Raw genomic sequence first — 26,879 nt, 5'->3', positions numbered from 1 at the left:
CTGTCGCGGGACATGACAGGTAAAGGGAGAAAGAAAGAGAGAGAGAAAGAATAATGCACGAAAACGAGAAATATTTTTTTTTTTTACGGTACCCATTATACGAAGACAAATTAATGGCGCTGAGAGCCATATATAACGCCCGGTAGAAATATCCTTTCGCTCATTTTTTGTAATATGTGCTTGCACTCTTTCTCTCTCTCTCTCTCTCTCTCTTTCCCGGTCTTTAGAGTTAAACGTATATTTTTACTACATTTAGTCGGCTGACATACCACCATATTTTATCGCTTGCCGTGTCCGGTGCCCCGGAATAATTCGAGTGCGGTTTTGCAGCGTGACAAATGTTTCATTAACCGCTGTCATTTCTCACAGTGTCATCTAGTGATAACCGCGTAGGGACAATCGCGTAGGAATGAGGCAGGTCTTCAAGCGCTTTTTTGTAACGTCCGTGCTTATTTCAATGTGAAAAATAAAATCTCTTACAAAAACGACTAGCAGCAACCTCGGGTCAACACGACAATTTTATATTATGCTCAACTATACATAACTGTATATTTACTTTCTTCGTTTTCTTCTGTGAATAATGTCGCTCCGTTTTTAACATGCATCACATTCACAACATCATTATCGTCGCAATAATATTCGAACATTGAATAAGAAAACAACAGCTCGATTTTTCTCTATCGAAATGTGTGATAAATAATATTATAAAATTAATTTTATAAAAAGAATTACATCGCAATATATTATTGTCTATCCGTTTTGTTTGCGATAAAGAAATAGTTACTCGATAATTCGCACTTTCTAATACTCGAAAAAATGTTAGCTCTCTGTAAAACTGTTAAATCCGATTAATTCTAGAGGACAATTGTTGGAATGGCGTTCACAGAACAGCGGATCTTCGTGCCAAGTATCATTATTAACGTACGATCTGAAAGCAACGAAAGACGATTAACACGTCGACGATTAACATAATGTAATTAAAATTAATATATCTCAACACTCACCCCGCGAATAACTTCAATATCTTTCCTATAACGCCGTCCTGTCGCTTCGCATATTGTAACACTTGGCAAACGTTCTTCAGTAAACAAGAACGACCGTCGAAACCGTGACTGAAACATATTTATCGTAATCGATCAATTTATTGAAACACAACCAGAAGAGAGAAAGAGAGAGATGCGTTATCGAGATAAAACCGGAGTACCAATTACAACCAATGAATTCAACTCAATCACGGTAATTACGATACTGAAACGAACTGCGCGATATTTCTCAATGATATTGAGAAATGATGATTTAACGTAAATCCAATAAGCGTTAAAAACTTGTTAGGGAGGACTCGAAATTATCGAAAAATAATTGATCATTATAGGAATATTTATTGCGAAGTGAATCCACCCAGTTTAGCCCAGTTATTCTAATTGCCCCCGTGGTATCAATTGCGTGTTGGGAATGTTTTAAATTAAGTTTCCAAGATCGTGTGTGCGTCTGGCAAGTTCCGAGCAAGCACTACACTTCAGCAGAAGTCGACGGCACGGAAGACGGCATTGCACCACATTGGTGGTTGCCTGCGATCCCGCTGGCAACGGATGTCTTCGGTCAGTCGGCCGGAAATACATCCCCGCGCCACCCCTCGGTCTTAACCGCTTCACCGACCCTTCGACTCCATCGGACCCATCTCTCTCTCTCCCTCGCTCCCGATATTGTTACCGTTCTTGCATAATGCAACCCCGACTATTTATAGTATTTACCTTTCGTACACGAGCTCGGCGCACTCGTAAATGTCAGGCGCGGACCGGATGTTGCGAGAGGAGTCGCCAGCGGATGGCAGTTGCCATGTCGCCTTAAAACCCGACGCTTGCGCGAAGATGGTCGTGTAAGGGAGCGAGTTTATCTTGTAGTTCAGCCGATACTGAAAGATATCATTTATTCACCCGTGAATCCCGGAGTTATTTTAACGTTCGACTGTGTGTCGGTCAAACGAGAGTCCAACTTCTCGCGTAGACGTCTTACGAGATGACACAGCTGAGGGTATAAAGTGGGTAATTGCGAGAATACTCTGGAGAAATAGATATATTTAAATATTCTACTATTTCAAATATATATTTTAATGACTTAATATTTCCATACATATATCTGAATAAATCAAAATCTGATGGAATAGATAGTTGAATAATGCGAAATTGGTAATCTCGAATATTTGCAATTTAATTTTTTGAAGTTTATCATTGTTTGTTATCGTAAGTAAAATAATTTTAAATAAATTTTGCACACATTTTCTGCGTATATATGAAAGACTCCTTTAAGAACAGGCTCGAAAGGAGGGACGCGAAATCGCGCGCTGGAAATCGCGCGAAATTTCATCTGCGGAATTCGAAATCATAACTTTGTATCAAAGGATCGTGGGAATATATGAAATTCCCGTCGTAATCTTCATGAGAGAGAGAGAGATTTTCTGAATTTTCGATCGACCGTTCAATTCGCCGTCCGGAATTGCCGGAAAACCTTATTTTCATCTTATTCAAATTATATTCTATATTGTAAATTATTTCCCTATCTAAGGCAAAAACAGCGTACTCTGTGACTGTAATTCTTTTGCGCCGCCTGTTATTTTCTTCTCCCCGTAGGGATCGCACCCCTCGTGATTTTATCTTTACGTTTGCCTATAAATAACGAGATACTTATCGTAAAATTGCGTCACCGTGATTCTTACGAATTATTCCCTCATTATTCGCGCGAGTAATATAGCGAGAAAATTTTCCGCTCCACTTATCGATCTCTTGCGTAAATAAAGTTCTCGGACACCAATTTGTCCTAAGAGTTTAGAAAAATATTTGAGAGATTATCGGAGATTTTGTAAATTTTATTATAATTTTGCTTGACGTGTCTTCTTCATTCTCACTCTCTTTCATTTGAAAATACTGAATATAGAAATTGAATATATAGAAAATACTGAATATATAGAAACAGCAATTATATGTAATAATTAATATTTACATATTTATATATAATATAAAATATTTATAATATTATATATATGTATATATACAAAATTTATATAAATTGTTGGCGCAAAACTGTTGAAATCTGGATAGAAAGCCAAGGATAACAAAGTCTTCATTGTAGCATTTAAGATCATAGACATCAAAACGTGGAATATATATCCTACATCGTGTATCCTATACGTACAACGAGACGTGTATACTGAATTATCTAACAATAGTTCTCAACTAGTTATTCACTAGTGCGTCTATCCTTGTGAATCGCGCTTGATCTCCTCGACGTATTTCCTCCTCGCGCAAGAAGCTGCCAACGGGGATAGAACTGTGCCGGTTCCATTCGCGATGCCTATTAACCCGCGGGTTGAATCGCGCCCTGGTATTTCTCCCGTGTAAACGCGACAGAAGGATGGTGTCGCCTGGATCTGGCAAGCCGTTTGTCAGACGCTCGCGTCCCGCCACCTTACCACCTCTGTTTCTTAACGGCCGAAAATACGATAAGGCGATCGGATTTATGCGCCCCTCGCGCCAGCCCATCGAGACGAAATATGTATGTGTGCTAGATCGTTGGATGTGTGTACATACATATGTGTGTGTGTCTATAATTTTCCGGCAGTGCTCTACTGCTTCCAAAACGCGTCTTCGGACTTGCAAGAAAGAAGATAAGAAAGCTAGATGGACGGAGAACGTGACGGTCGCGCAACTTTGTGCATTTGTCGTCGCAACTTTAAAAGATATCCAAAAAATGAACCATTTAGTATGCAAAAAATAACGATAATAATTATTTTTTTTAATGTTTCTTATGTACATTTCTTATATTCGAGAATATAACGGAATATAATCTCTTATCACGAGTAACAATCGATCAAATGACTGATAATTAATTTCTAATACATTGAATATTTTATTTCTATTATATAAAATTTCAAAATGTATTTTATAGTTTATTTTTTAATTAAAAAAACGAAATCGAGACTTAATGATTTGTTTTTTTTTATATTTACATTGCATCTCTTTTAATCGAAGGAAAAGAGGAATGCGATATAGATAATCTCTCAATTATAAAATAAAAATTCTAGATTATATGTATATTATAATACAAGATTTAATCCTCCCAACGGGTACACCTTGACGTGGTTGGAGGGCTCCGTACCTGGTTAATCTTTAAGGTTTATCCTAAAAGTTTATCCCGAAGGGGAAACCAAATACCCAAAACACAGCACGAGTCGCAAATGACTTATTTATATTTTAATTGTAATAGTGATAACTATTTTTATAAAACAATTTTATCTTAATTTTTTATAGCCCAACCGTCTATGTTTACATATTAATAAACTTTAATTAATGTAAAGCCAAGTTATAATCAATTAAATTATATGCAATGTAAATTAATTTTAATTTCTTAGAAATTACATTTTACTATATACTATATTATATATTATCATAGAAACTTTAATTAATTTTGATTGTGTGTGTGATAACTTAATAGCTTTTATATCAGTTAAAGCAAAGTTATAATAAAATAACATCAAATGAACGAGGATAAAATGTTTACGCTTATTTGCCTGTGATAATAATTAACCATCTTTCTTTCCTCGATCTCCGATCAAAGCTGCGTCTCTGCATCTATATGTCAAAATAAATGCAGTCAAAGTCAATACAAAAATAGATCTAATATTGTATAATTAAATGATCCAAAACACAGATAATTTATGCAAGAGAGGTGACCAATACTGGACGTAAAAGATACGCAACACCATAAAGATATTACAAAATAAAATATAACAAATATATGATATATCATAAATTCGTTGCCTTAAAATGGATGGACTTTTTTTATGTGACTTGACGTGTATTTTTTAGAATTGACTAGACAACATAAGCGCGCGCGCCATTTTATTCAAAAATTTAATTTAATTTAATTTTATTTAATTTTATTTTATTTTAAACAACTGTCATATATGGTATAAGCTATATATATCTTTTCGAACGAATCTCCTTCGAATTTGAATTAATTATTAATATTAAGTCATGTATATAGTATCGCGCGCGCGCTATTAGAATGAAGTTGCCGATGTTTGTAGCCTCGGCCATTATCGAAACGCCGCGAGTATCAGGCAGTTGGAGCTGCGTCCCGCTGTGATTAATTAGTAAGCATAATCGTTAGAAACGATTTCTAACTTTTGTATTGTAATATTTATCAATCGCATATCATAATTTCAACGTTAATATGTAGTCGTAATTGTTCGAAACGCATATTTCGCGAAAAATTCGATGCAAAATCTCTTGCTAACCCAACTCTTAATCTGTTTTCGCGCGCGCGAATGTGTTGCGATCCGTGGATATATCTATTGTTAATTCTAGCTTACATATTTATATTGTGTATGTTATAATGCGAAATACTGAGATTATTCTAATATATGTATGTATTTTATTTGTTACAGGTAGCATTGCGATACACAGTGCGATTCGCGCGTCGTGTCGGGAGTACCGTGTAAAGTTTCGCGTGTCGGGAGTACCGTGTAAAGTGTCGGGCAATCGTAATTATTGCGAGTGTCGTGAATACTTCGAAGAAGCAATGACGGTCGACCAAGAGAGGAGGAGGAGGCCCGGGGAGGCTTCGGGCGACATCGGGGCAACTGTGAGGTATGCAAAATAAAACATTTTTTCTAAACTGCATTGATTTATGAGATGATTTATGAGATATTCGACACACACATATGTATATACATAATTTGAATATTTTATTTTCAGATCAACGTGCTGTGTACTACAACTCCGCTATTGCACCTATCGGTGAGTGAGAAATTGTTTATTTTATAATATTTCTATAGCGGTAATGCGGATATATATAATATGTTGAAAATATTAAAATAGTAACATATGTTTTAAATAATATGTTATAATATCTTATCTGCGATTAATATTTTTTGACAAAAATCAGCTCTGATAATTGTCAAAAATATTAATCGAATTTAAAATATTATAATCATCCCTTTCTAAAAAAAGGCACGTTAAGTCGATTCTTGTAAGTATTGCTGCATCTTTTCCGATGCTGATTAACTATTTCGATTCGCATTGTGCGTTATATTCGTAGCATCGAGAAACTGTCATCGCGAGGATTAGTAGTTTGTTCAAAATAAAATAATGTTTTAAATAATATGTTTAAATAATACTTTAAACTCGATTAATATTTTGATAGTTATCAGCTGATTTCTGTCAAAAAATATTAATCGCGGATAAGGTATATTATAATATATTATTTAAAACTAATATTATTTTATTTTATTTTATTTTGAACAAACTGTCAAACTGTTAACCCTCGCGATGACAGCCTCTCGATGCTACGAATATAACGCACAATCTTGGCAGCCAATGAGTATCGAGGAAAAGCGACAACAATAAACTTCGATATATGCGAGTATCGACTTTACATATCTTTTTTAGAAAAGGATATTGTTTTAAAATTAAAGTTATAAACTTACAAACATATGATATACATCGATCAATTTTTTAAATTTGACCAAATTTATTCGAGCAATTTTCATATGACACAAAGTGCATGATTGCAGCCTCTGTTTCCCAAAACATCATTTTCTTAAAAATAATTTAATGTAACATTTTTTTATGTGCATAAATAATACACAGTGTCGATTAGAATAATAATAAATAATCTGTCAAGTGTTGTCATATATGTTGGCGCTAAAGGGTTGTAACGAGACAACGTTGATTCATGCATATTGATCCTAAGCCCTGTTCCCGCTCTGTACATCGGATAATGTACATGGTAAACACGGCGCGTATCATCGATATCGCGGTGCACTTCGTCGTAAGTGCACCGGATCATCACGAGTTGCATAATTCTTCTGTCAAGTATATACAAGTTGGCCCAAATACTCGGATCTTTCGAGAGACACCTGCTATTTTCCTAGAGAACAAAGACTATTCCTTTCTGCTCGTTGCGTTAAATTTTATTAATTATTATTTTAAAAAATAATGCATTTATAATATTATTCATAATCACGATTGCACGCGTCTCTATAAATCAGAATCGCTTTCTTCATCCCGTCAGATGCAGATCGCAGGCGGATTTTTATTTTTGACATGTAATTCTCGTATATTGAGGGACATTATTAAATATAAGTATCGAGAATTTTCGGAAATATGATATAGAGGAGAAAAGACTGACGTGTGCTGTGACAACGAAAATAAAATACGAAAACAAGAGACTTTCGCAATTTTGCAATTTTGACACTAGTATGAGCATATCATGCCTTTTGACGAAGCATTACATATTCTGCGCATTCGCGATATCCCCGACTTCCATCGGGGGAAAATTTCCATCAATTTGGATCTCATCTTTTGGTTTGTACGTACTTATCATTACTTGGAAATTCGGAAGCTTCATCCTGTATTAATGGCCCGAGCTACATCGTGCTTCAAAATATATCCGTCATCCGGCGGCTTCGTGCCTTTTAAAGCGAAAATACGGACGGAGCCCCGATCGGTTTACATTATAGCGAGCCCCATGTACATACATATAGCGCATAAATTCACCCCTCGTGCTCTCTCTCTTTCTCTCTGCAACGACACACCAGACGCTGCATAAACAGTACCGCGCTATGCACCGGCACGGATGATACGGGATGTTATCCAACATTGATTCTTATATGGCTTTTTACGACCCGCTCGAACGAGCGATCCATTTACCTGCCATTGATGCACCCATGTTCCTTTAATACGTCGAAATTGGAAGTGATGCTTTTTTCACGGAAGTGAAATAGATGGATTTCCATCTATTTTACGTCTTCCCCTTCTTTCCTCATACTCCTCGCACACAATCCTGGAGGTAGGATTAATTCGCATATGTTCATTAATACCGCGCGAGAACTCAGTTTATTACATTCCGTAAAATGTAATATTAGTATTCGCGCATTTTTTCCAAACGCACGTTTCGAATAATTCACAATTAATTATAAAACGATCGAAAATCATACGATTGCGATTCATGATGATGCTGAATCCTAGAGTAGATTTTTCTAATCACTCACAATCGTGTAGATTTCTTTCTATATTATTTTTAATATTTAAAACATACACTTCAACAACTCCCTTCTTTCTTTCGCATTAACGAGAAATAAATTTCTCGGTTTTGACTATCAATAAAAGAAAATTCAACAGGGAATAAACGCAGCAGGGAGCACGTCCGTTCGATAAGTTTTAAAAAAATACCGCTTACGACTGTCGAAAAATTTGATATTGCGATATCTAACACGCAAGTTTATTCTCAGAGGCGTCATGTAACAGGTACTTTCAAAAGGATAAGATTTATTTGCGCTACGTTTAACGAAGCCGGATGCGGAATCGTATAAATTACGGAAGGTGAGGAAGATATTTTCTATTATATCGCGTTTCGCGCACAGCTGTTTCGCGAAAGACGAAAAAAGCAAGCACCTCATTGCATTTGAATATCGAAATTCGTGAAAAGCGAGTGGTGCGAGGGGAGAGACAAACGGAGAAAAAGGGAGAGAAAGAAAGGATGCGATTTGTACAAAAATAAATGGCAGAAAAACCGAAATAATCGGAGAGAATTACTGCGTGCACGGGAATTCGCGTAAAAAATTCCGCAAATCTCTTCGTCGGACGGATATATTTTCGCGTATATTCTCGTCCAACGGGATAATGAGAATGTAATTAATTTAAAATGATATATCATTCGGCCGCATTTTGCCGCGCAGATGCAAAATATTTCCGATGACATTCTTCGCGCGACAAGTTCGATCGAGCAGAATATATATTATATTTATACAAATATATACATTATATTTCACAAAAGTATCCTTACGATATTTTCGGTGTCACGTTGAACTACACGTTTCGAACGTATGGTAATATACATATATCTGCTACGTTAGAATTTCGATTCGGAGAGTCAAAGCAGGGGACAATCATTCGCGAAATGCTCTGTGAGATTATTGCGATCTTCACTTTCTCTACACCATCGAGATTCAGCATTTGATCCTCCTTTAGCTACGGATGCAATATTACATTTATATGTGATATTAAATTGCTGGCCACGTGCTTGGAAACAGTCGCGATATGCAAATGTCAATTAAAAAATTACATCATATTACACAGCATAATTTTATCGCGTAATTTTATCGCAACTCGTTCGCCAACTATTTCTCTAAGACAGATAACAGATCCGTCACACGTTTGCCTTTTATTTATAATTGTTGCGTTACGGTTCCCGTGTGGAAAATTGTTAAATCGATGGTATTCCCACCAGACCGTCCAAATTTGATAAAATGTCAATTTTACGTTTATTAATTTTTTCGTGCCAAGTATATTACGATAAAAACTAGTTTCCGGCAGTTTCCCCATCAACTATGTTGCCTCTTTAATTTAATTGTTATTTCAATTTTAAACAAATTCTCTTGGCAATACTTTTCCGTATGTAATCGTTCACCATTAACTTGTGATATGGGGTTTGCGGTTCAAAAATTCTAATTTTCAATATTTTAAAACGAGCCAAAAATTATTCTAATATATATTTCAACAGTACATTATCTGCACAATATGATGGTACCATCAGCATACCAGCGTACAAACTTTTTGATCTATTATACGTAAAATGAATCCGCGGCGTATGTGGTCCGCGGTTTAAAAATTTTTATTTCCAATATTTTAAAACGAGCCAAAAATTATGAATATATAATTTTTGGCGCGTTTTGAAATACTGAAAATTAAAATTTTTAAGCCGCGGATCCCATACAGCGCGGATTAATTTTACGTTTATTAGACCAAAAAGGTAGTATGCTTATGGTACCAAAATAATCTGCAAACAATACACTATTGAAACTTATATACGATTCATTTTTGGCTCGTTTTAAAATATAGAAAATTAAAATTTTTAAGCCGCGGATCCCATACGGCGCACAATTATAATACGTATATTACACCAAAAAGTTTGTAGGCTGGTATGGTGATGGTACCATCATAATGTGCAGGCAATGTACTGTTGAAATATGTAAACAAATAATTTTTGGCGCGTTTTAAAATACTGAAAATTGAAATTTTTAAGCCGCGGATCGCATACGGCGCGGATTAATTTTACGTTTATTAGACCAAAAAGGTAGTATGCTTATGGTACCAAAATAATCTGCAAACAATACACTATTGAAACTTATATACGATTAATTTTTGGCTCGTTTTAAAATATAGAAAACTAAATTTATTAAGCCGCGGATCCTATACGGCGCACAATTATATTACATATATTATACCAAAAAGTTTGTAGGCTGGTATGGTGATGGTACCATCATAATGTGCAGGCAATGTACTGTTGAAATATGTAAACAAATAATTTTTGGCGCGTTTTAAAATACTGAAAATTGAAATTTTTAAGCCGCGGATCGCATACGGCGCGGATTAATTTTACGTTTATTAGACCAAAAAGGTAGTACGCTGGTATACTTATGGTACCAAAATAATCTGCAAACAATACACTATTGAAACTTATATACGATTCATTTTTGGCTCGTTTTAAAATATAGAAAATTAAAATTTTTAAGCCGCGGATCCCATACGGCGCACAATTATAATACGTATATTACACCAAAAAGTTTGTAGGCTGGTATAGTGATGGTACCATCATAATGTGCAGGCAATATACTGTTGAAATATATGAAAGATTAATTTTTGGCTTGTTTAAAAATATTGAAAATTATAATTTTTTTACCGCGGACCCCATACGATGCGGATTCATTTTACGTATATTAGACCAAAAAGGTAGTACGCTGGTATGCTTATGGTACCAAAATAATCTCCAAACAATATACTATTGAAACTTATATACGATTAATTTTTGGCTCGTTTTAAAATATAGAAAACTAAATTTATTAAGCCGCGGATCCCATACGGCGCACAATTATATTACGTATATTATATCAAAAAGTTTGTAGGCTGGTATGGTGATGGTACCATCATAATGTGCAGGCAATCTACTGTTGAAATATGTAAACAAATAATTTTTAGCGCGTTTTAAAATACTGAAAATTGAAATTTTTAAGCCGCGGATCGCATACGGCGCGGATTAATTTTACGTTTATTAGACCAAAAAGGTAGTACGCTGATATGCTTATGGTACCAAAGTAATCTGCAAACAATACACTACTGAAACTTATATACGATTAATTTTTGGCTCGTTTTAAAATATAGAAAACTAAATTTTTTAAGCCGCGGATCCCATACCGCGCACAATTATATTACGTATATTATACCAAAAAGTTTGTAAGCTGGTATGGTGATGGTACCATCATAATGTGCAGGCAATGTACTGTTGAAATATGTATACGAATAATTTTTGGCGCTTTTTAAAATACTGAAAATTGAAATTTTTAAGCCGCGGATCGCATACGGCGCGGATTCATTTTACGTTTATTAGATTAAAATAGTAGTACGCTAATATGCTTATGGTACCAAAATAATCTGCAAACAATACATTATTGAAATATATATACGATTAATTTTTGGCTCGCTTTAAACAATTGGAAATTAAAATTTTTAAATCGCGGACCCCTTACGGCGCGTATTCATTTTACGTATATTAGATCAAAAAGTTTGTAAGCTGGTATGCTGATGGTACCATCAAAATGTGCAGACAATGTACTGATAAAATATATGAAAGATTAATTTTTGGCTCGCTTTAAAATATTGAAAATTAATATTTTTAAACCGCGGACCCCATACGGCGCACAATTATCAGCTGATTTTTGTCAAAAAATATTAATCGAGTTTAATGTACTATAACATTTTATTTAAAACATATTATTTTATAATTGCTATTACATACTATTATTTTAAAATTTAATTAACAAATTAACGCTTTAATCAGCTGATTTCTATCAAAAAATATTAATCAAGTTGAAACAAACTTTATATAAAAATATGTTTTTTATATAAAATCGAAGAATAGGGCGCGCATTGCGCGCACTTGTGTGTTGTTCTAGTGATATATAAAGTGCGTGTTGTTTTTTATTGTTTTTGACTCGCATTTATGATTTTATGTTAATGATTAAGTGATTGCGCGACGAAAAGGTTAACCGTAGTGAGAAATTGTTGACTCGTACTACTTAATCTATCTACATTCTTACTTTGCGCATAATAAAATTATGATATATAAAGTGCGTGTTATTTTTTTATTGTTTTTGACTCGCATTTATGATTTTATGTTAATGATGAAATGATTGCGCGACGAAAAGGCTAAAGGTAGTGAGAAATTGTTTACTCGTATTACTTAATTTCTCTACATTCTTACTTTGCGCATAATAAAATTACGATATATAAAGTGCGAGTTATTATTTTATTATTTTTGACTCGAATTTAATATTTTATGGTCATGGCAGAGTAATTGCGTGACAAAAAGGTTGAATTCTTTTCTTTTCTAAGAAAGATATGTAAAATCGATACTCGCATATATCAAAGTTTATTGTTGTCGCTTTTCCGCGATGCTTATTGGGTGTCAAGATTCACGTTGTGTGATATATTCGTAGCATCGAGAGGCTGTTATCGCGAGAATTAGCAGTTTGACAGTTTGTTCAAAATAAAATTTAAAAAAATAATATTAGTTTTAAATAATATGTTATAATACTTTAAACTCGATTAATATATTTGAAAGTTATCAGCTGATTTCCATCAAAAAATATTAATCGAGAATAAGATATTATAACATATTATTTACAATTTTACAACATTTTACTATTTTAATATTTTAACATATTATTTTAAAATTTAATTACCAAATTAACGGTTTAATCAGTTGATTTCTATGAAAAAATATTAATCGAGTTTAAACAAATTTTATATTATTTTTTAATAAACATAAAACCGAAGAATGGCGCGCGCGTAACGCGCGCTTGTGTTGTTCTAGTTTATATTAAATAAAAGAATTTGTACGCTGGTGTCTGCTTGGTACCAAAATATTCTGCAAACAATGTACTATCGAAATATACAACAAATGAATTTTTGGCTTGCTTTATAATATTAAGAATTGATACTTTGTAGCCGCGCGGACCTTATACTGCGCATACATAAATTATATATATTAAATAATAGAATTTGTACGCTGGTGTCTGCTTGGTACCAGTTTGTTTAAACTTGGTTAATATGTTTTGACAGAAATCAATTGATTAAAGTGTTAATTTGCTATTTAAATTTTAAAATAAAAGCATGTTATAAAAGTTAAAATAATAATGTTATAAATAATATGTTTTAATTCCTTAAACTAGTTAAAGATTTTTGACAGTTATCAACTAATTTTTGTCAAAAAATATTAATTGCACATAAGGCATTATGACATATTATTTACAACATTATTACTATTTTAATTTTTATAACATATTACTTTGAAATTTAATTAGCAAATTAACGCTATAGTATTTTTCTTTTACAGAAATTAACTGATTAAAGCGTCAATTTGCTAATTTAATTTTTAAATAATAATATGTTATAAAATTTAAAATAATAATATGTGTTAAATAATATGTTATGAATCTTTAAACTTGATTAATATTTTCTGACAGTTATCAGCTGATTCTGTCAAAAAATATTATTTTTTTAGAAATATTATTTTTTTAAAATACAAAACTGAAGATTGGCGCACGCGTAGCGCGCGCTTGTGTATTTCTAATAATAAATAAAAGGAAAGAGAGAGAATGTCATGTGATATACTTACGAAAAAAGTGCTGCCTTTGCGGAAGGTTAGTGCCCTGATCGGCCTTCCAGAGTGCGCAAATCCCAAGTTTGCGAGGAGGATGAAGTAGACACCGCAGGAGAATGACAGGCGCATAATCAGCTGCACTGTTTCGCGTCTTGGTCGGAGAAAGACAGAAAGGGGATGACGGAAGAGGGTGAGAAGACTCACACAGGGCCGAGGAGGAGTTCTTAGGACAAAGTTATATTGTGAAATCCGTTTCGAGTTCTGTGCGTCGGACGTGACACGCTTTATGCCGACGAATCCACCGACGCTTACCTCAAACAACCACCACGATCTCTCACGCGGACGTTTACAATGTAAAGCCGGGCATCCCTTCCTCTTACCCCTCTACCTGTTTTCGACCTCCTTACCTCCTCGACTCGTCGTCCGACTCGTTTGCGAATTATGGAGAAGCCTGGTTAGCGTTAGTTCCGCGAGATACAACGGTCGCTTAATTTCGACCGAGTGTAACTGCGAAAGTTATTGCCGTTGTATAAAGGATGCATTGGCCTTTAAGTGCCTTCAGGCACCAATCGATAATCTATATATAAGTAACACGCCTAACTGTATTCGTTGTCGTATTTGCATTTCGAATAACAGATTATTTGCGTTATAATTCAGAGTTAGTTTGTCGCCTTCATTAAAATCTACACACACGGTTAATGTGTATGTTCGCGAGATACACCGATTGTGCTTAATTTACGTTCGAACTAAACGCGATGATTTTCTGCGCGACAAGTTTCCCGATTATACGAATCGATCGTATTCGTCGAATCCTTTCTTCCATTCGCCCATCAATTTCATTCGATATTCGGCTATTCATTCAACCGCTGCAATGCAATTTAATTAATCGGTGAAATATCTTATAAACGAATTATAAAGTTCAAAATTATGAAATTCTTTCAACCAGAAGTAAATGTATTCATTTATTGGTTTTATTTATAATATTTTAGTAAATATATAATAATTTATAGTCATATATAGTCACATTAAAAATTATATTTATAAAAAAATTATAAAAATCATTTTTAATATTAACTATCACACATTATACAACACATATACACTAAAATATTTCGCAATAGATATACATAAATTTGTTAAGCTTCTAGAGAAAAACATAAAAAAATAGAAATTAAAAAATTCCAATGCCGAAACATTATCATAGTAAATATCAAAGTGTTTGCAACTATGTACTCTTTGCACTTGACTGATTTAATTTTCGATTTTTAATTTTTGATCTCTCTTTGTGCACTGACCGTAGGCACGTAATAGTGTTCACAAGAGGTGCTACAAAGTGGCATATGCCCTATTTTTGTTAAACTGTGTTGGCTGACCGACATCATTTGCGCTGACTTTAATACCTATGATAACGCTAACTCAACTTCGTGCCACCGTACGTAAGTGTCAAGTTTTGTCAGCGGAAATTACTTGTCACTCTATATTTGCGTAATACATGGTTAGTCTACTTTACTTTGAAAAGTTGTAAATTGCTATTTTGCATACCTTGAATTATTACGGAAATATTGATTGTATCACGTTGATATTATTAAAGAAAAGAATTATAGAGCGTCAAAAAATTAATATTTTAAAACTGTAAAAATGTTTGCACGATAAAATTAAATTTAAAAAAAATTATTAAACATTTATTTCTTCACTACTTTTTTGAAATTTTGTAAGTACTTAATATTTAAAAATTAAGCCATACAATTCAATAAAATAGATAGTCAAAGTTATCGCTTCAGTTCTGCTGGACAGTTGACACTTAGACCTTCTTGCAAAGCTATTCTATACCCTAATCTAATAATATCAGAAATATCACTGGTTGGCAACACAATTTCCCTCTCTCCGCGGAGTATAGAGAGTGTATGGCACGTTCTGTGACGAATAAATGCATACTGGATATTGTGTGCCAAGGGACTTAGAAATTACGTAGGTCTTCATATAACATCCAGATACGATTCCCTGGGAGATATCAGACTACCCGAAAGAATATTCTCCAGCTTCTTATTTATAAAGAAACTGTATCGGTATTATCCTTATCGAGAAACGCACATGGTGATGATGTTATTTTAATCTCGATTCTTATAAAATTTTAATAGTTTAATTTAATTATCGTGCTCTAAACACTACAGCTGTGTATTATATTTTAGTTTGAATTTAAATGCAAGATTTCTTTGGTCAATTTTCGTGATTATTAAATTAAATAATATATATTAGAAGATTTTGTAGCCATCTATCGGCCGACACAGCAAATTATCCACCGATTGTGAAATATCGTTATATATAGGGTATCCGATAATAATCGCCCTATAATAATCGCGCGCGACAAAGAATATATTGCGCCCAGCAACTGTTAATTAGTGGAATTGTCTCTCCTCGCTTGTGCTCGCGCTTTTTTAATTAATTTTTTCTTAATTATTGTGAAGATTACAAAAGAAAATTTTCCTTGTCAATTTAATCCGCTCTACCTGCACACGACGAGTGGGGCGATTATTATCGAATCGCTCTATATATATATACCTATATATGTATATATAATCTCGTTTTTATAAAGGACTAGAACAACACAAGCGCGCGTTACGCGCGCGCCATTCTTCGGTTTTATGTTTATTAAAAAATAATATAAAATTTGTTTAAACTCGATTAATATTTTTTCATAGAAATCAACTGATTAAAGCGTTAATTTGGTAATTAAATTTTAAAATAATATGTTAAAATATTAAAATAGTAAAATGTTGTAAAATTGTAAATAATATGTTATAATATCTTATTCTCGATTAATATTTTTTGATCGAAATCAGCTGATAACTTTCAAAAATATTAATCCAGTTTAAAGTATTATAACATATTTAAAACTAATATTATTATTTTTTAAATTTTATTTTGAACAAACTGTCAAACTGCTAATTCTCGCGATAACAGCCTCTCGATGCTACGAATATAACATATAACGCGAATCTTGACAGCCAATAAGCATCGCGGAAAAGCGACAACAATAAGCTTTGATATATGCGAGTATCGATTTTACATATCTTTTTTAGAAAAGAAAATAATTCAACTTTTTTGTCACGCAATTACTCTGCCATGAGCATAAAATATTAAATTCGAGTCAAAAATAATAAAATAATAACTCGCACTTTATATATCGTAATTTTATTATGCGCAAAGTAAGAATGTAGAGAAATTAAGTAGTACGAGTCAACAATTTCTCAGTACGCCTTTTCGTCGCGCAATCATTTAATCATTAACATAAAATTATAAATGCATGAATAGTGTATTGTTTGCAGATTATTTTGGTACCATAAGCATACCAGCGTAGTACCTTTTTAGTCTAATATACGTAAAATGAATCCGCGGCGTATGGGATCCGCGGCTTAAAAATTTTAATTTTCAGTATTTTAAATCGAGCCAAAAATTAATCGTATATAAGTTTCAATAGTGTATTGTTTGCAGATTATTTTGGTACCATAAGCATATCAGCGTACTACCTTTTTGGTCTAATAAACGTAAAATGAATCCGCGTCGTATGGGGTCCGCGGTAAAAAAATTTAAATTTTCAATATTTTTAAACAAACCAAAAATTAATTTTTCATAAATTTTAACTGTACATTGTCTGCACATTATGTTGATACCATTAACATACCAGCCAACAAACTTTTTGATTTAATATACGTAATATAATTGTGCGCCGTATGGGATCCGCGGCTTAAAAATTTTAGTTTTCTATATTTTAAAACGAGCCAAAAATTAATCGTATATAAGTTTCAATAGTGTATTGTTTGCAGATTATTTTGGCACCATCAGCATACCAGCGTACTACCTTATTGGTCTAATATACGTAAAATGAATCCGCGCCGTATGGGGTTCGCGGGTAAAAAATTTTAATTTTCAATATTTTAAAGCGAGCCAAAAATTAATCTTTCATATATTTCAACAGTACATTGCCTGCACCTCAAAAATTCATCGATTATACATTTTAATAGTACATTGATTACAGAATTATTTGGTATCAAGCAGACACCAGCGTACAAATTTTTTAATACGATAAACATAAAATAAGGATGCGTCGCACAGGGTCCGCGTCAAAAAAGTATCAATTTCTAATATTTTAAGACGAGCCAAAAATTCATCGATTATACATTTTAATAGTTCATTGATTACAGAATCTTTTGGTACCAAGCAGACAAGAGCGTACAAACTTTTTCATTTGCTATACATAAATTAAGGATGCGTCGCATAGGGTCAGCGGCATAAATGTATCAATTTCTAATATTTTAAGACGAGCCAAAAATTCATCGATTATACATTTTAATAGTACATTGATCACAGAATCATTTGGTACCAAACAGACACCAGCGTACAAATTTTTTAATACGATAAACATAAAATAAGGATGCGTCGCACAGGGTCCGCGTCAAAAAAGTATCAATTTCTAATATTTTAAGACGAGCCAAAAATTCATCGATTATACATTTTATTAGTACATTGATTACAGAATTATTTGGTACCAAGCAGACAACAGCGTACAAACTTTTTCATTTGCTATACATAAATTAAGGATGCGTCGCATAGGGTCAGCGGCATAAATGTATCAATTTCTAATATTTTAAGACGAGCCAAAAATTCATCGATTATACATTTTAATAGTACATTGATCACAGAATCATTTGGTACCAAACAGACACCAGCGTACAAATTTTTTAATACGATAAACATAAAATAAGGATGCGTCGCACAGGGTCCGCGGCATAAATGTATTAATTTCTATTATTTTAAAACAAGCCAAAAATTCATCGATTATACATTTTAATACTACATTGATTACAGAATCATTTGGTACCAAACAGACACCAGCGTACAAATTTTTTAATACGATAAACATAAAATAAGGATGCGTCGCACATGGTCCGCGTCAAAAAAGTATGGATTTCTAATATTTTAAGACGAGCCAAAAATTCATCGATTATACATTTTAATAGTACATTGATTACAGAATCTTTTGGTACCAAGCAGACAACAGCGTACAAACTTTTTCATTTGCTATACATAAATTAAGTATGCGTCGCATAGGGTCAGCGGCATAAATGTATTAATTTCTATTATTTTAAGACGAGCCAAAAATTCATAGATTATACATTTTAATACTACATTGATTACAGAATCATTTGGTACTAAACAGACACCAGCGTACAAATTTTTTAATACGATAAACATAAAATAAGGATGCGTCGCACAGGGTCCGCGTCAAAAAAGTATCGATTTCTAATATTTTAAGACGAGCCAAAAATTCATCGATTATACATTTTAATAGTACATTGATTACAGAATCTTTTGGTACCAAGCAGACAACAGCGTACAAACTTTTTCATTTGCTATACATAAATTAAGTATGCGTCGCATAGGGTCAGCGGCATAAATGTATTAATTTCTATTATTTTAAGACGAGCCAAAAATTCATAGATTATACATTTTAATACTACATTGATTACAGAATCATTTGGTACCAAACAGACACCAGCGTACAAATTTTTTAATACGATAAACATAAAATAAGGATGCGTCGCACAGGGTCCGCGTCAAAAAAGTATCGATTTCTAATATTTTAAGACGAGCCAAAAATTCATCGATTATACATTTTAATAGTACATTGATTACAGAATCTTTTGGTACCAAGCAGACAACAGCGTACAAACTTTTTCATTTGCTATACATAAATTAAGTATGCGTCGCATAGGGTCAGCGGCATAAATGTATTAATTTCTATTATTTTAAGACGAGCCAAAAATTCATCGATTATACATTTTAATACTACATTGATTACAGAATCATTTGGTACCAAACAGACACCAGCGTACAAATTTTTTAATACGATAAACATAAAAGAGGGATGCGTCGCATAGGGTCAGCGGCATAAATGTATCAATTTCTAATATTTTAAGACGAGCCAAAAATTCATAGATTATACATTTTATTAGTACATTGATTACAGAATCATTTGGTACCAAACAGACACCAGCGTACAAATTTTTTAATACGATAAACATAAAATAAGGATGCGTCGCACAGGGTCCGCGTCAAAAAAGTATCAATTTCTAATATTTTAAGACGAGCCAAAAATTCATCGATTATACATTTTAATACTACATTGATTACAGAATCATTTGGTACCAAACAGACACCAGCGTACAAATTTTTTAACTTGATAAACATAAAATAAGGATGCGTCGCACAGGGTCCGCGTCAAAAAAGTATCAATTTCTAATATTTTAAGACGAGCCAAAAATTCATCGATTATACATTTTAATAGTACATTGATTATAGAATCTTTTGGTACCATGCAGACACCAGCGTACAAATTTTTTAATACGATAAACATAAAATAAGGATGCGTCGCACAGGGTCCGCGTCAAAAAAGTATCGATTTCTAATATTTTAAGACGAGCCAAAAATTCATCGATTATACATTTTAATAGTACAATGATTACAGAATCTTTTGGTACCAAGCAGACAACAGCGTACAAACTTTTTCATTTGCTATACATAAATTAAGTATGCGTCGCATAGGGTCAGCGGCATAAATTTATTAATTTCTATTATTTTAAGACGAGCCAAAAATTCATAGATTATACATTTTAATACTACATTGATTACAGAATCATTTGGTACCAAACAGACACCAGCGTACAAATTTTTTAACTTAATATACATAAAATAATGTTGCGTCGCATAGGATCAGCGTCAAAAAAGTATCGATTTCTAATATTTTAAGATGAGCCAAAAATTCATCGATTATACATTTTAATAGTACATTGATTACAGAATCTTTTGGTACCAAGCAGACAACAGCGTACAAACTTTTTCATTTGCTATACATAAATTAAGTATGCGTCGTATAGGGTCAGCGGCATAAATGTATTAATTTCTAATATTTTAAGACGAGCCAAAAATTCATCGATTATACGTTTTAATAGTACATTGATTACAGAATCTTTTGGTACCATGCAGACACCAGCGTACAAATTTTTTAATACGATAAACATAAAAGAGTGATGCGTCGCATAGGGTCAGCGGCATAAATGTATCAATTTCTAATATTTTAAGACGAGCCAAAAATTCATCGATTATACATTTTATTAGTACATTGATTACAGAATCATTTGGTACCAACCAGACACCAGCGTACAAATTTTTTAATACGATAAACATAAAAGAAGGATGCGTCGCACAGGGTCCGCGTCAAAAAAGTATGGATTTCTAATATTTTAAGACGAGCCAAAAATTCATCGATTATACATTTTAATACTACATTGATTACAGAATCATTTGGTACCAAGCAGACAACAGCGTACAAACTTTTTCATTTGCTATACATAAATTAAGGATGCGTCGCATAGGGTCAGCGGCATAAATGTATTAATTTCTAATATTTTAAGACGAGCCAAAAATTCATCGATTATACGTTTTAATAGTACATTGATTACAGAATCTTTTGGTACCATGCAGACACCAGCGTACAAATTTTTTAATACGATAAACATAAAAGAGGGATGCGTCGCATAGGGTCAGCGGTAAAAAAGTATCGATTTCTAATATTTTAAGACGAGCCAAAAATTCATCGATTATACATTTTAATAGTACATTCATTACTGAATCTTTTGGTACCAAGCAGACAACAGCGTACATTTTTTTTCATTTGCTATACATAAATTAAGGATGCGTCGCATAGGGTCATCGGCATAAATGTATTAATTTCTACTATTTTTAGACGAGCCAAAAATTCATCGATTATACATTTTAATTGTACATTGATTACAGAATCTTTTGGTACCATGCAGATACCAGCGTACAAATTTTTTAATACGATAAACATTAATTAAGGATGCGTCGCATAGGGTCCGCGTCAAAAAAGTATCGATTTCTAATATTTTAAGACGAGCCAAAAATTCATCGATTATACATTTTAATAGTACATTCATTACAGAATCTTTTGGTACCATGCAGACACCAGCGTACAAATTTTTTAATATGATAAACATAAAATAAGTATGCGTCGCACAGGGTCCGCGTCAAAAAAGTATCGATTTCTAATATTTTAAGACGAGCCAAAAATTCATCGATTATACATTTTAATAGTACAATGATTACAGAATCTTTTGGTACCAAGCAGACAACAGCGTACAAACTTTTTCATTTGCTATACACAAATTAAGTATGCGTCGCATAGGATCAGCGTCAAAAAAGTATCGATTTCTAATATTTTAAGATGAGCCAAAAATTCATCGATTATACATTTTAATAGTACATTGATTACAGAATCTTTTGGTACCAAGCAGACAACAGCGTACAAACTTTTTCATTTGCTATACATAAATTAAGTATGCGTCGCATAGGGTCAGCGGCATAAATGTATTAATTTCTAATATTTTAAGACGAGCCAAAAATTCATCGATTATACGTTTTAATAGTACATTGATTACAGAATCTTTTGGTACCATGCAGACACCAGCGTACAAATTTTTTAATACGATAAACATAAAAGAGTGATGCGTCGCATAGGGTCAGCGGCATAAATGTATCAATTTCTAATATTTTAAGACGAGCCAAAAATTCATCGATTATACATTTTATTAGTACATTGATTACAGAATCATTTGGTACCAACCAGACACCAGCGTACAAATTTTTTAATACGATAAACATAAAAGAAGGATGCGTCGCACAGGGTCCGCGTCAAAAAAGTATGGATTTCTAATATTTTAAGACGAGCCAAAAATTCATCGATTATACATTTTAATACTACATTGATTACAGAATCATTTGGTACCAAGCAGACAACAGCGTACAAACTTTTTCATTTGCTATACATAAATTAAGGATGCGTCGCATAGGGTCAGCGGCATAAATGTATTAATTTCTAATATTTTAAGACGAGCCAAAAATTCATCGATTATACGTTTTAATAGTACATTGATTACAGAATCTTTTGGTACCATGCAGACACCAGCGTACAAATTTTTTAATACGATAAACATAAAAGAGGGATGCGTCGCATAGGGTCAGCGGTAAAAAAGTATCGATTTCTAATATTTTAAGACGAGCCAAAAATTCATCGATTATACATTTTAATAGTACATTGATTACAGAATCTTTTGGTACCAAGCAGACAACAGCGTACAAACTTTTTCATTTGCTATACATAAATTAAGTATGCGTCGCATAGGGTCAGCGGCATAAATGTATTAATTTCTAATATTTTAAGACGAGCAAAAAATTCATCGATTATACATTTTAATAGTACATTGATTATAGAATCTTTTGGTACCAAGCAGACAACAGCGTACAAACTTTTTCATTCGCTATACATAAATTATGTATGCGTCGCATAGGGTCAGCGGCATAAATGTATTAATTTCTATTATTTTAAGACGAGCCAAAAATTCATCGATTATACATTTTAATACTACATTGATTACAGAATCATTTGGTACCAAACAGACACCAGCGTACAAATTTTTTAATACGATAAACATAAAATAAGGATGCTTCGCACAGGGTCCGCGTCAAAAAAGTATCAATTTCTACTATTTTAAGACGAGCCAAAAATTCATCGATTATACATTTTATTAGTACATTGATTACAGAATTATTTGGTACCAAGCAGATACCAGCGTACAAATTTTTTAACTTGATATACATAAAATAAGGTTGCGTCGCATAGGGTCAGCGGTAAAAAAGTATCAATTTCTAATATTTTAAGACGAGCCAAAAATTCATCGATTATACATTTTAATACTACATTGATTACAGAATCATTTGGTACCAAACAGACACCAGCGTACAAATTTTTTAACTTGATATACATAAAATAAGATTGCGTTGCATAGGGTCAGCGGTAAAAAAGTATCGATTTCTAATATTTTAAGACGAGCCAAAAATTCATCGATTATACATTTTAATAGTACATTCATTACAGAATCTTTTGGTACCAAGCAGACAACAGCGTACATTTTTTTTCATTTGCTATACATAAATTAAGGATGCGTCGCATAGGGTCATCGGCATAAATGTATTAATTTCTACTATTTTTAGACGAGCCAAAAATTCATCGATTATACATTTTAATTGCACATTGATTACAGAATCTTTTGGTACCATGCAGATACCAGCGTACAAATTTTTTAATACGATAAACATTAATTAAGGATGCGTCGCATAGGGTCCGCGTCAAAAAAGTATCGATTTCTAATATTTTAAGACGAGCCAAAAATTCATCGATTATACATTTTAATAGTACATTCATTACAGAATCTTTTGGTACCATGCAGACACCAGCGTACAAATTTTTTAATATGATAAACATAAAATAAGTATGCGTCGCACAGGGTCCGCGTCAAAAAAGTATCGATTTCTAATATTTTAAGACGAGCCAAAAATTCATCGATTATACATTTTAATAGTACAATGATTACAGAATCTTTTGGTACCAAGCAGACAACAGCGTACAAACTTTTTCATTTGCTATACACAAATTAAGTATGCGTCGCATAGGGTCAGCGGCATAAATGTATTAATTTCTTATATTTTAAGACGAGCCAAAAATTCATCGATTATACATTTTAATAGTACATTGATTACAGAATCTTTTGGTACCAAGCAGACAACAGCGTACAAACTTTTTCATTTGCTATACATAAATTAAGTATGCGTCGCATAGGGTCAGCGGCATAAATGTATTAATTTCTAATATTTTAAGACGAGCCAAAAATTCATCGATTATACGTTTTAATAGTACATTGATTACAGAATCTTTTGGTACCATGCAGACACCAGCGTACAAATTTTTTAATACGATAAACATAAAAGAGGGATGCGTCGCATAGGGTCAGCGGCATAAATGTATCAATTTCTAATATTTTAAGACGAGCCAAAAATTCATCGATTATACATTTTATTAGTACATTGATTACAGAATCATTTGTTACCAAACAGACACCAGCGTACAAATTTTTTAATACGATAAACATAAAATAAGGATGCGTCGAACAGGGTCCGCGTCAAAAAAGTATCGATTTCTAATATTTTAAGACGAGCCAAAAATTCATCGATTATACATTTTAATAGTACATTGATTACAGAATCTTTTGGTACCAAGCAGACAACAGCGTACAAACTTTTTCATTTGCTATACATAAATTAAGGATGCGTCGCATAGGGTCAGCGGCATAAATGTATTAATTTCTAATATTTTAAGACGAGCCAAAAATTCACCGATTATACATTTTATTAGTACATTGATTACAGAATCTTTTGGTACCAAGCAGACAACAGCGTACAAACTTTTTCATTTGCTATACATAAATTAAGTATGCGTCGCATAGGGTCAGCGGCATAAATGTATTAATTTCTAATATTTTAAGACGAGCCAAAAATTCATCGATTATACATTTTAATAGTACATTGATTATAGAATCTTTTGGTACCAAGCAGACAACAGCGTACAAACTTTTTCATTTGCTATACATATATTATGTATGCGTCGCACAGGGTCCGCGTCAAAAAAGTATGGATTTCTAATATTTTAAGACGAGCCAAAAATTCATCGATTATACATTTTAATACTACATTGATTACAGAATCATTTGGTACCAAGCAGACAACAGCGTACAAACTTTTTCATTTGCTATACATATATTATGTATGCGTCGCACAGGGTCCGCGTCAAAAAAGTATGGATTTCTAATATTTTAAGACGAGCCAAAAATTCATCGATTATACATTTTAATACTACATTGATTACAGAATCATTTGGTACCAAGCAGACAACAGCGTACAAACTTTTTCATTTGCTATACATAAATTAAGGATGCGTCGCATAGGGTCAGCGGTAAAAAAGTATCGATTTCTAATATTTTAAGACGAGCCAAAAATTCATCGATTATACATTTTAATAGTACATTGATTACAGAATCTTTTGGTACCAAGCAGACAACAGCGTACAAACTTTTTCATTTGCTATACATAAATTAAGTATGCGTCGCATAGGGTCAGCGGCATAAATGTATTAATTTCTAATATTTTAAGACGAGCAAAAAATTCATCGATTATACATTTTAATAGTACATTGATTATAGAATCTGTTGGTACCAAGCAGACAACAGCGTACAAACTTTTTCATTTGCTATACATAAATTATGTATGCGTCGCATAGGGTCAGCGGCATAAATGTATTAATTTCTATTATTTTAAGACGAGCCAAAAATTCATCGATTATACATTTTAATACTACATTGATTACAGAATCATTTGGTACCAAACAGACACCAGCGTACAAATTTTTTAATACGATAAACATAAAATAAGGATGCTTCGCACAGGGTCCGCGTCAAAAAAGTATCAATTTCTACTATTTTAAGACGAGCCAAAAATTCATCGATTATACATTTTATTAGTACATTGATTACAGAATTATTTGGTACCAAGCAGATACCAGCGTACAAATTTTTTAACTTGATATACATAAAATAAGGTTGCGTCGCATAGGGTCAGCGGTAAAAAAGTATCAATTTCTAATATTTTAAGACGAGCCAAAAATTCATCGATTATACATTTTAATACTACATTGATTACAGAATCATTTGGTACCAAACAGACACCAGCGTACAAATTTTTTAACTTGATATACATAAAATAAGATTGCGTTGCATAGGGTCAGCGGTAAAAAAGTATCGATTTCTAATATTTTAAGACGAGCCAAAAATTCATCGATTATACATTTTAATAGTACATTCATTACAGAATCTTTTGGTACCAAGCAGACAACAGCGTACATTTTTTTTCATTTGCTATACATAAATTAAGGATGCGTCGCATAGGGTCATCGGCATAAATGTATTAATTTCTACTATTTTTAGACGAGCCAAAAATTCATCGATTATACATTTTAATTGTACATTGATTACAGAATCTTTTGGTACCATGCAGATACCAGCGTACAAATTTTTTAATACGATAAACATTAATTAAGGATGCGTCGCACAGGGTCCGCGTCAAAAAAGTATCGATTTCTAATATTTTAAGACGAGCCAAAAATTCATCGATTATACATTTTAATAGTACATTCA

At 32.9% G+C, this 26,879-nt stretch overlaps 2 protein-coding genes across 3 annotated transcripts in view; one reads left to right on the top strand and one right to left on the bottom strand.

Moving 5' to 3' along the window:
* Positions 1-26,879, top strand: part of LOC145938035 (uncharacterized) — a 190,277-nt gene that overhangs the window by 46,813 nt on the left and 116,585 nt on the right. Inside the window, exons 2-3 of one of the 2 annotated variants that reach the window (XM_083041358.1) lie at positions 5,444-5,645; positions 5,754-5,795. In XM_083041358.1, the coding sequence (XP_082897484.1) occupies positions 5,578-5,645; positions 5,754-5,795 (110 nt within the window). In that variant the 5' untranslated portion in view covers positions 5,444-5,577. Of the gene's footprint in view, positions 1-5,443; positions 5,646-5,753; positions 5,796-26,879 lie in introns of those variants that run through there. The other variant, XM_083041359.1, reaches the window with a different exon arrangement.
* Positions 820-13,972, bottom strand: LOC145938039 (uncharacterized). Its single transcript, XM_083041364.1, has 4 exons — positions 13,735-13,972; positions 1,752-1,912; positions 1,005-1,112; positions 820-928 (listed from the first exon to the last, which is right to left on the bottom strand). The coding sequence occupies exons 1-4, from the start codon at positions 13,846-13,848 to the stop codon at positions 820-822; spliced, it is 492 nt and encodes a 163-aa protein (XP_082897490.1). The 5' UTR covers positions 13,849-13,972.

This window comes from Prenolepis imparis, unplaced genomic scaffold (genome assembly GCF_030444845.1).
Source record: "Prenolepis imparis isolate NDT839.2.m4 unplaced genomic scaffold, iyPreImpa1.0 SCAF_7, whole genome shotgun sequence".
NCBI classification, from domain to species: Eukaryota; Metazoa; Arthropoda; class Insecta; order Hymenoptera; family Formicidae; genus Prenolepis; species Prenolepis imparis.
The sequence above is the reverse complement of the archived record's forward strand: the minus strand, read 5'-3'. Positions and strand labels throughout refer to the sequence as shown.

Coding starts and splice junctions, on each gene's coding strand:
- LOC145938039 (XM_083041364.1), bottom strand. CDS start 13,848: ATGCGCCTGTCATTCTCCTGCGGTGTCTACTTCATCCTCCTCGCAAAC. Junction 1,913..13,734: donor GCAAAGGCAGCACTTTTTTC/GTAAGTATATCA, acceptor GATATCTTTCAG/TATCGGCTGAACTACAAGAT. Junction 929..1,004: donor ATATTGAAGTTATTCGCGGG/GTGAGTGTTGAG, acceptor CGTTGCTTTCAG/ATCGTACGTTAATAATGATA.